At 29.1% G+C, this 11,792-nt stretch overlaps 2 protein-coding genes across 2 annotated transcripts in view; both read left to right on the top strand.

Annotated features, from left to right (window-relative positions):
- Positions 1 to 1,245, top strand: part of LOC112210696 (peritrophin-44) — a 9,366-nt gene extending 8,121 nt beyond the window's left edge. Inside the window, exon 3 of the mRNA XM_024360656.2 lies at positions 1,138 to 1,245. Coding sequence (XP_024216424.2) covers positions 1,138 to 1,245 — 108 coding nt within the window. The remainder of the gene's footprint in view (positions 1 to 1,137) is intronic.
- Positions 1,246 to 7,311: 6,066 nt separating this feature from the next.
- LOC106678246 (uncharacterized) overlaps positions 7,312 to 11,792 on the top strand; it is an 8,780-nt gene continuing 4,299 nt past the window's right edge. The window contains exon 1 of the mRNA XM_014416660.2: positions 7,312 to 7,383. Within this exon, the coding sequence (XP_014272146.2) occupies positions 7,347 to 7,383 (37 nt within the window). The 5' untranslated portion in view covers positions 7,312 to 7,346. The remainder of the gene's footprint in view (positions 7,384 to 11,792) is intronic.

Below are 11,792 nucleotides of genomic sequence, written 5' to 3' on the forward strand. Positions count from 1 at the left end.
GATCAATGAATTGATTTTTCAATTATTTATAAAGAGATAAAAATAAGATAATAGAATAAGTTAAATAATATAAATAAACTAGAGTTTTTCATTGGAATATAAATATTTCTTTCTTTCTCCTATCAATCAAATCTATAGTAACTAAGTTATTAACTATACATCTTATAATAATTAACAGGTTAAATATTAAATAATGGATAAATTTATTATATTATATATAATTCATACATACTACAATGTAATAAGTATAATTTGCAATTTATTATTTTACAATAGTTAAATACTATGATTATTTATCATATAATTTATACAAGTCTCACAGCCTACAGCAATTATGTATAGATAATAAAAGATTTAAAAACTTCAATGTTATAATTTAAAGATTTTAAAAAATGGTTTGAGTAGAAAAGCCTTACTAGAATTGTATTTTCACACCATTGTCGATAAAAAATTATACCTCCAGAAGAAACAACAAGCACATTGCTTACAATTTTTTCAGCCATCCAACTTGATTGGAAGGGCTGTAGAGATGTGTTATGTTTAAAAAATGTATGGAAATAAATTTTGACTGAAATTCATCCCCTTACTTATGGTATTGTTTTACCGAGAACACGTACAAAATATTTATCAATTTCATCCAAAGTAGCCCTTTTCAGGGTTTCGAATGTAGCGGGAAATTTTCATAAGTTGTTTTTGGCGATATTTGTTTTATATCTTGGCAGGTAGCTACATTACGTAACATAACGGAAAAGAATATATGCTATACTATACAGTAGGCCGACGTTTCTCCATACATAGTAAAAACAACTTAAAATATGTTGACATAGTTAGATAATAAGATTCAAAAAGGTAATTTAAGGTAGGGTTAAAATTAAGGAAAAATTAGTGAAAAGAAAATTATATACAAATGAATGAAAAGAAGAAATAAAACAGTATTAATATAAAATAAACAATGATAAGAATATAAAAAAATTGCACAAACTATATAAGGTTCATTTTTAACCGTATAGTTTGCGTATTTTTTTTTAGGAAATGGTATAACAGACCATAGGGAAATGGTTTCCCCTAATGAAGGGGAAAACAAGTATTGTTTAAGGTCAATACTTGTTTTTCCCTTCATTATATTTCATTAGGCAGGTCATCTTGAGTGATACGTTCAAGAGGATGGCAGGCCCCCTCTGGTGGAGAGCTGGTAAGGACAGGGATGCCTGGAAGGAGAAATGGAAAGAACTCGCCTCCCAATAGGGCTGGTCACCCCGGGAAGTGCTATTACTCCCGAAAGGGAAGGCCAACGCAGGAAAGGATACAGAAAGATGGAAACAAAATTGGTAGAAGTTAATGTTTTATCAACTATTATATATATATTAATTTTTTCTCTCTATCTTCTTTAAATGTTTATATTGTATTTTGTAATGATTTTAATTTATTGCATAAATAAAAGGCTACTTCATTTCATTTCTTTTGAAAGAAGATAGTTAACCGTATGAAATAGATATGTTAGAGACTAGTCGAGGTGGCGCTCAATAAAGGTATCAAAATAGTAAAAGAGAACTATTTATTGTTGAATGGAATAACTGAGACAGAAGTCGCTCAGTTGGTCGCAGCACTCCATTGTCACAGCCCTCACGAAGCTCTGCAAAGTGGGACGAAACCTTAGTTTACAATAAATAGTTCTCTTTTACTATTTTGATAGCTTTATTGACAACCATCCGGACTATCCTCCTACATATATTTTATTTCTTCATTTCTTTCATTTGTATATAATTTTCTTTTCACTTATTTCTATATAATTTTAACCCTGCCTTTTTGTATCTTTATATACCCTACTGTATCAAAATCGTTGTAGTAGCTTTGTATCTTTTAGCCCTGACGAAGCTCTACAAAATGGGGTGAAACGTCAAATTTTTCTCTTCTGACCGCAACCCTGACTTTCATCTTCTTCATTATTGAATACGCCTTATATTCCATGAATTATTAGAATCGGAAAAGAATATGACGTACGAGCTAGCTCTTAACATTAAACGAAAATTATTGTTCTTCAGGCTACAATGTATATGTGAAGTTAGTTGGTGATAGTAATACTCTGTATATACAACGCTGTTGCCTGTATTACAGTAAGTATTTGAGTTTCTCTGTGACCTAGACTAATTCAAATATTATAAACAATTACTTCAACATTGGATTCACAAACATACATAAACCATGTTTAATTGGATTTAATAATGCTGTTTACCTATTAAATGAATCTAAATGCACAAAATAATTCATTTAATATAAATGTGCCTAAAAATAGTAAATACTCATTAACTTGAGATAGTAATAACAAATCTTTCAATTCTTATTCATTAAAACTATTTTAAATACATTTGATTTTAGTACATTACAATAATCATATTTTCCTTATAGTTAACTCAAAATATTTAACAGAATAGTGAGTCCTACAGGAACTAGCTGTAGGTCCTTACGAAAGGAAGAAAAGTCTTAGGAAGGATGGTCGAACTAGAAAAGGAAGAGTGAAATAAGAATCCAATATTCACTTGCAAAAATTGCACTAAAGTGTACTGATCCACTATATAATTGGTTGCTCACCAATTGGTTGCCTCATAAGGAGGTGGTTCCCTCAACGGGAACTTTTTTTTGGTTTATCATGTTTGTGTTTAGTCAACTCCTTGGGCTATTAAACGTCATTGAGTCAGAATATTCTATTGTAATTTTTATTGATTCAAATAATACATTTAGGAATATAATAATAAATTAAATGGTTATACACTAGTCAGGTTAACTTATTTCCAAGAAATAGTTCTGCTTGATGACCGTAGGAGCTCACGTTGCGGAAGCTAGGTTCGTCATGTCGGCTCGTAACGCTTTTGGTGGCTGTAGTAGTTACAGTATGGATCAGAAGATAGCAGTTGGATCGCTACAAGTTCTTACAAAATAATACAAATACAATTCTTTATTGTTCTGATGGACATTAATATTCATATTTTTTATTTTTATAATGGTTACATCAGATTATAAGGATTGTGATTATAGCAATATTCAAAATTTAATAATTTAAGTTAACAGTTTACGTCAGTTTTTGCTAATAAAATGTATTATATATTAATTTTATTATTATTATATAAACACGATTTATAACCACTCGTGTTTTCAAGAGCCAACTTCCCTTTGCGTCATTTTAAAACATTTCATTTTTTCCCTCACAAATATTATAAGGGTATAGTGGATGCATCATGATGCAGCATCGTTTTATGCGGATGCAAAACAGGCCTCTTACATTAAAGGGGAACCAGATTGTCTCGCTTATTCCATACTCTTGAGGATAAAACACCATTTTATGGTTTTTGGAAACAAAGTATTGTGTAAAATATTTAAATTTTTTTAGATGTAACCAACCTATTCTAACTAGAGAGGAGGGAAAGATGTCAAAAATATATAATAAACTAGAGTAAAATATATTTAGTAATAATAATTAATAAAATGAAGTTAAGTAAAATAAAGTTAAAGTATCTGCGGAATGTATTCCGGGTGTCCGACACGAAAAAATGGCAAACCTCCCTTCCAGGCGCGATTCGAACCGATACCACAGGAGTTATAAGGTTGCTTTGGTGTCGTCTTAATTCCCTCGGCTATAAACGGCCTGTTAATAGTCAAACTCCACATGGCAAATATAATTCGGGTTATACCATTGCTACGAATATGATGAGCGTGTAATGTTGTGGGACTTAGTAACTAACGGTTCCCTAAAAATTTAATAAATACTGATCGAACGAGCAGACGTCCGAGGGGTAGACCAAATAATAGATGGGATGATGCATCATGACTGGTCTTATGGATTTGGGTTACGACGGGCTTCGTTGGACGGATGTGTACTTACAGTGATTATTGATATCGGTATCGCACCTTCGGGTTCCTTTCTATTAGAGGAAAAATGATCGACTCTGATTTACCAGTGCCATCTTTTAGCTTTTAATGGAAGCTAAAGTACTCATTATTGTGATAATGAATTATATTTTTCTTGGTATTTTAATAAAACTGATACGCGATACTGTGGGAACGTACGAAGTTGGTTTCTCTATTTTATTGAATAAAACCATTAGTCCGATTTTGATACAATTTTAAAGGATGAACTGGTCGATATCGAATTGGTTCAATATCGATTTTATTGATATCGTCAACTATTACAACGCAGGCGTGTATTTATTTTTATTGGCACTAAATAAAAATATCGGGGTCCAATATCGATATTTTTGCCGATATACATATTTAAATCTCTCCCCCCCTTCCTTAACATTACAGAGGAATGATAAAATAAAAAATAACATTTTTAGAGGAGAAGGTCTGGAGGCCATCTTCTTTTCAGACACCTTCTGGAGGTTTATCAGGTAATGAAGGAGAACCTAGGTTAGAAACACATAGGTTTGGTCGTTAAGAAATTTATCATATAATTAAATTAATTTTTATTAATATATTCTTGTTTGAGAGTGGTTTAGTTTATTTAAAAACAAATTTGATCCTTTTTTTTCTCAACTTTATTCATTACAAACCTTCTTTTTTTGGGGGGACAAAGGCAATTAGCCTGCATTTTTAAGATTTTAAAAAAGAAAATGACATCAAAATGAAGATAGGGCCAGAGAAATCAGTATGTAAGTGAAGGAAATAATGAAATTGTTATATAAAAATAACAACATTTTGTAGGAATCCTTGAAAATAACTTGAGGGTCGAAACGTTGGAAGGTTTGTAATGAATAAAGTTGAGAAAAAAAAGGATCAAATTTGTTTTTAAATAAACATATAATTAAAGTTCCGACATAATTGTCTAAACTGTTAACTGAATTTAACGTATCTTCCTCAAGTCACTTATATTTTGAAAATGGCTGGTCTGATTTGGCTCAAAGTTGGGGATCAGTTTGTAAATGGACTAGAAGCATTTTCGTCAAAGTTCACTTATCTTTATCCTTTACCATGAGGAAAAAAGTCTTTTTTTTACCTCCATGTTTCCTACCCATCTCCTCAAAAAAATGAATACAATCTATCACTCTATAATATAAAAAAGTTTTTAATCTTCACCGTGTAATAATTTATTTTACATATAAGGCAGAATAATAAAAATAATTCCATAAACATTTGGAGCAAAGACGGAATAAAAATTCAGTGAATTGGAGAGAAAAAAGTGATTATTGACTTTGTTTTTTGAAGATGCATTAAATTATTGTATAAAGTATAAATTAAAATGATAAGATAAAGACTTGAAATTTATTTTTGTTTGCTGCTTACACTATATCGAAGATATAATGCATCCTTAACTGCAGAAAGCATGTAAATTACAGTTATATTGAGTTGTAAAATTAGTTTGTAGCGTTTTTCAATATTTCAATTTAATCCTCTCTGTGTTTATAAAATCATGTTCACTTGGTCAATAATGTTTACATATTCTAAAAAAGGATTAGTTAAGGTGATTTTATGGATCAGTTTAAACCGAGATTCCTTATTTTTAAGTGGTATTTTGCTTGCTCAAAATGGAAGAGAAAAAAAATTCATTTTCGTCATTTAATGATTTTTTATTTCCGAAAAGGAAAATCCGCTGCACAGACGGTTAACAAAATTTACAGTGTGTATGGCGATGATGCCTTAAGAGAAATACCGTTCGTAATAGTACAAGAGCAAGGAAGAAAAAAAGGCATTTATTTCTCCTCAAATTTTGACTACTTTAATGAAAACTATGTATAGTTACTAGCCAAAACTGATGAGTCTGCGAAGTATAGGCAGGGGAATAAAAAGAAAGTAGCCTTCATGATGCTTGTTAAAATAAATTGATTTATAAGTTCGGACAACAAGTTTTGAAAAACTTTATTTCAGAAACCATTTGACGTACAGATATCTGCCAGCACTCAAATTAAAGCTAGTTAAAGTTACTATAAAATAGTTAATAACGTTTATCTTTGTATGTGTAGCAGTTTATATGTTATTTGACAAAATAAATTCACAAACTGTTAATTTCTAGTTGTTGGTATAAAATGTTAGATTTTTGAAAAAAAAAATGTATCTCTAAATCCATAAGACGGACATTTAACTTACTATAAAGTAGTTTAAGGAACTTATTTTCGTAGACGTAGTAATTTTTATTATATTCACCTATGAATATAAATTTGGTAAATGAAAATTTGAGTGCTAACGGACGTCTACATGTCAAATGGTTTTTGAGATAGAGATTTTTCAATATACAACATTTTTATGAAATATTTATTTTTAAAAAGTTATATCTTGAGAACTAATTAACATAAATAGCTCTATTAGGACTTACAGTTTAGCGAATTTACTCTAATTTAAATGATGTTCTCTTAAAGTTGCTATTGTAATTGATAGTTTTAAAGATACAGAGCTCCGAATGAAAAATTAATGTTTTTTTTATGATTTTCAACCAGCCGCCATTTTTTTATTCCCCCGATCTATACTTGGCAGACTCATCAATTTTGACTTGTAATTATACTTAGTTTTCATTAAAGTAATAAAAAATTGGGGTTTAATAACTGCCTTTTTTCTACTCTTGGGCTCTTGTACTATAAGTAGTTCATAATTAAGGAGAAGTAGTTTCCATGGTATGAGCCGAAATAAATAACCAAAATATTGATTTTTCCTTATTTGGGAAAATATGTTACTATTTTAAAAACATTATTTCGAGAACTATTGAAAGTATAAAAGCTTTATTAGTGCTCATATTTTAGCAAATTTACTCTACTTTAAATTATGTACTATTTAGTGTTATTGGACCTCTGAATGAAAAATGAGCAAGAATTTTAGGTTTTCTAGAATAAAATAAAAGTAAATTCAGTTCTTTGTAGACCCGGCAGAAATTATTAAAGGCCCAACAGATTTTCACTTATTTCTGGCCCTTCAAAACTCTCTTAACGGGAAACACTTTAATTCGCTCGAGGAGTTCTGGGAGGACGGAATTTAAAAAATACCTGAAAGATGGAAACATGTAATAGATCAAAATGGGTCATATACAATTGATTGATATTTTTATATTAACAAAAATCTGAAGTTTTTATTGAAATCACCCGTAAAAAACGCTACGGACTTATTTTACAACCTAAATACAATTTGAGCAATGAGTAGTTACAATTCAATGGACAGTTGTAGAATTCATAATACGGAGGTTGGTCAGCCGACTTAACAGGTATTTTGTAATATTGATTTTCAAATTACTATTCCATTAAAAGTCTCCGTCGATGTAAAGTGCCGAGATATAGTTCTTATCGTTAAACATTAAATGATTTAATGAAAATGTATAAGTGATAAGATATATAAACGCATTTTGTGTGTCATCATTAGAGCGGGCAGGTATGACGAAGCTTCTTCATATAGCACTCCTTGTATATAGTAAGTTTGCACTATTTTATTTCTTGCATACAACAAATAAAATAGTGTGTGTGTGTGTGTGTGTGCATGTTTTCTGCATATTTGGTCAATACTGCATATTGGCTTCTCTTACCTATTATCATTTGGCAACTCAAATTTTTGACTTCCACACTAAAATTTTTTACTTCCACACTAAAATTTTTTACTTCCACACTAAAATTTTTTACTTCCACACTAAAATTTTTTACTCCACCAAGCTTGTGCTCATGCTGAACTGAAAAAAAATATCGTGTCATTTATTAATAGCATTTTACATTTAAAACATTAGAGAAGCGAGTTCGTTATTTCATATCATAATATAGATATTATCATTAGTTAAATATCGAGATATCAATATATATTTGCACATATATCGAAGTATTATTACTATGTTTGATAATTAGTAATTATTGTTTCGATATATCGATTTGATTGTTTGAATGCGATGGTGAATTTGACTCGGGGCCTTCACTCAAATTGAGTTGGGATATAATCGCACAAACCGTTGATCCGATTTCGATAAAACGCAGTTGAATGACTCCACAACATTAAATCCATAAAGTACTAATTTCTTAACCTTATAGGTATTAGTGTTGAATAAAATTTGAATTTTAACTCTTCGAGTGAAATATTTTACCAAAACATTCACAGATTTTAGTAGTTATCCAATTTTGAAATACTTAATTATTTGTCTTTTCAAATTACTGGAGGGGTGATACTTCAAAGACCGCCGTTCGCACAACTAAAGACTCTTAAGTCGTACTTAACAAGAAATTCCTTATTCGCATCTCATTTAGTAAATTTAATTAAAGTACTGGGGTATATATTCATCTTATATTCAGAATATTATATAGATATACTTAATATACTAAATTATATTATATAATATAATTTAGTGCAGATACAAAATATACTACAGAATTTTGATTTCTCCAGTTTCGATATTATTGTTATATTTTTATTTTTATTATATTTAATTTTTTTCCGTATTTTACGATAGTATTTTCTACTTTCCTTATGACGAAAACAGAATTTTCAACGAATCTATCTATTTGAGTACTTGAGTTAAAAACATTTTTTGGTCATAAGTCTGGTTATGTTCCTTTAAAACTTTTTGAAGGGACTAATACATTTTGTAGGTTATTTATTTATTTTTTTTTTAAGGTTTTATTCTATGTACCAAACTATGTAAAATCGACTGTCCAATAGCCTAGAAACATGTTTTTCTCTATAATGGAACGCCAAAGAAAATGATAGAAAAAGCTTAGAGTATTTCACATAACGTCCTTTAACTTTTATATGTAACATTTATGTTACATTGTCGAGAAAAAAATAAAGGAAAAAAATTATGAAGAAAAGAAAACTTTCTTTTCATATAACTTTAACAGTAAATATTTTATCTTTATTTGATAGCCCAAAAAGAATTTGTAAGGAAATTATGTTCTGTATAAAATAAAAAATAAATAAATTGGACCAGTTTTAGGAAAGATCTTTGAGATTTAAGAATAATTATTAAGATTTTCGAGGGTCCTGTTTTTTTTTTAATCATATTAATTAATTGAGCATTCGAAATTTAATTTATTTTTGTTTTTTTTAGTTTCCTTCACCATGGTGACCGTTTTTTATATATGAGGTATATGCTGTAATTATTTGAAAATTCACTATAAAAATTAAAATAATTGTTTTTTAATAACCCCGATTTATTTATTTGAGTTCATCACGGCCAACGGATTTACAAATGTTATGTAAGAAATAATGGTATCTTATTCAAAGATTCAGTTCTAAGGAGTTCTGTCATTTAAAAGATTTCCATTAAAAGCAATTCTGAGTATATAGACATTGATTTCTCAAAAAAATTGTTTCGAGAAATCACGCAAATTGACACTCAAGATAGCGGATAGATCGTTTCAAACCATTTTCAAAGAAAGCAGTAAATTATCGCAGCATAGGTTGGTTACAGTTTTCTTATTTCCTGGAGCCTTCGAGAAAAAAATATTGATTAATCCGGAGGGGATTTGAACCCACAACTTTCTTGTAATTTGAACAAAGCACACTGTGACCACCAACCTGCCTATATCATTGTTCTTTCAGCATTAATTACTGAACATAGGAATGCTTATACCAGCTGTCAACCGCCTTTTTTTTTTTTTTACAACTGTATACAAATACATACAAGTTACTTTGCTGTAGGCGACATAGTGACATGATACAAACATGTGGAGAATCTATCCATTGATAGAACTCCAATAACATTTCTAGAGGAGAAGATCTCGAGGCCATATTCTTTTCAGACGCATTATTACATTTCATTATTACGGATTATTAGGTAATGAAGGAGAAGCCAGGTCAGAAACCAGTGGATTTAGGTGGTTGGGAAGTTTATCATAGAAGGAATGTTATCTGGTTCTGGCCAAATCGGCAACATTAAGGTCCTGATGGATGACTTGATTTGTGACAAAGTAAGGAGCATTAAGGATTTTGGACTGTAAGGATTGGATTCGGGAGGAATTTGATGGTTTTGTGGAGCCCCAAAGCTCAACTCCGCATGTCCAGATAGGCCTTATAACAGTCATGTAGATCAGTCTTTTGTAATGGATTGGCAATTTAGACCGTTTGTCTAGTAAATGTTGTAATAGTAGGAATCGACGAGAAGTTTCCTGTCTTTTCAGTCTTGTATGAGGATTGCATGAAGCCATAGAGGCTCATATTATATACATTAATTACCATTTGAGTTTTTTTTTTAACTAAACCTAGACCATCTTCCTTTAATATTAAAAAATTATAATTACTATTCTAAATTAATGAGTCTGCCAAGTATATGGTACAAATTAGCGGCTGTTTCAAACTGTTAAGAAAAATAAATTTTTTAAATTTTTGAGTGTCACTTTGATGTGATTTCTCGAAACAATTTTTGTGAGAAATCTATGTCTATATACATAATTGCTTTTAATGGAAATATTTTAAATGAAAGAACTCCTTGGAACTGAATCTTTGAATAAGATACTATTATGACTTACATAACATTTGTAAATCCATTGTTCGTTATAAACTAGACTTAAATAAATAAATCGGGGTTATTGAAAAACAATCATTTTAATTTTTATAGTGAATTTTCAAATAATTACAGCATATACCTCATATATAAAAAACTGTCACCATGGGGAAGAAAACCAAAAAAAAATAAATAAATTGAAATACGAAAGCTCAATTAATTAATTAATCATATTAATAAAACAAAAAAACCAGGACCCTCGAAAATATTATAAATTATTCTTAAATCTCAAAGATCTTTCCTAAAACTAGTCCAATTTATTTATTTTTTATTTTATACAGTACTTTATTTCCTTTCAAATTCCCTTTTGGGCTATCAAATAAAGATAAAATGTTTACTGTTAAAGTTATATGAAAAGAAAGTTTTCTTTTCTTTATACATTTTTTTTCTCGAAGCTTTATGTTACATATAAAAGTTAAAGGACGTTATGTAAATTACTCAAAGCAATTAATATCTGTTTTCATGATAAGAAAAATAGAAAATAATATCGTGAAATACGGAAAAAAATCGGGGTTATTAAAAGACAATTACGTTCATTTCTATAGTGACTTTTTAAATGATTTCAGCATATTCCTAATATATAAACAACAGTCACCATGGTGAAGGAAACCAAAAAAACAAAAATAAATTGAAATACGAAAGTTCAATCAATTAATATGATTAAAAAAACAAAAAACAAAAAAAAAACAGGAAGACCTTTCCTAAAACTAGTCCAATTTATTTATTTTTTCAGAACTTGATTTCTTTACAAATTCCCTGTTGCGTTAACAAATAAAGATCAAATGTTTAACATTAAAGTTATATGAAAATAAAGTTTTCTTTTCTTTATAAATTTTTTTCCTTTTTTTTTCTCGAAGATTTATGTTACATATAAAAGTTAAAGGACGTTATGTGAAATACTCTAAGCTTTATCCATCATTTTCTTTGGCGTTCCATTATAGAGAAAAACATGTTTCTAGGCTATTGGACAGTCGATTTTACATAGTTTGGTACATAGAATAAAACCTTTAAAAAAATAAAAATAAATAACTTACAAAATGTATTAGTCCCTTCAAAAAGTGTTAAAGGAACATAACCAGACTTATGACCAAAAAATTTTTTTAACTCAAGTACTCAAATTGATAGATTCGTTGAAAATTCTGTTTTCTTCATAAGGAAAGTAGAAAATACTATCGTAAAATACGGAAAAAAATTAAATATAATAAAAATAAAAATATAACAATAATATCGAAACTGGAGAAATCAAAATTCTGTAGTATATTTTGTATCTGCACTAAATTATATTATATAATATAATTTAGTATATTAAGTATATCTATATAATATTCTGAATATAAGA

The sequence above is a fragment of the Halyomorpha halys genome, unplaced genomic scaffold (genome assembly GCF_000696795.3).
Source record: "Halyomorpha halys isolate HHAL.00 unplaced genomic scaffold, Hhal_1.1 Scaffold131.1, whole genome shotgun sequence".
In the NCBI taxonomy this organism is placed as follows: domain Eukaryota; kingdom Metazoa; phylum Arthropoda; class Insecta; order Hemiptera; family Pentatomidae; genus Halyomorpha; species Halyomorpha halys.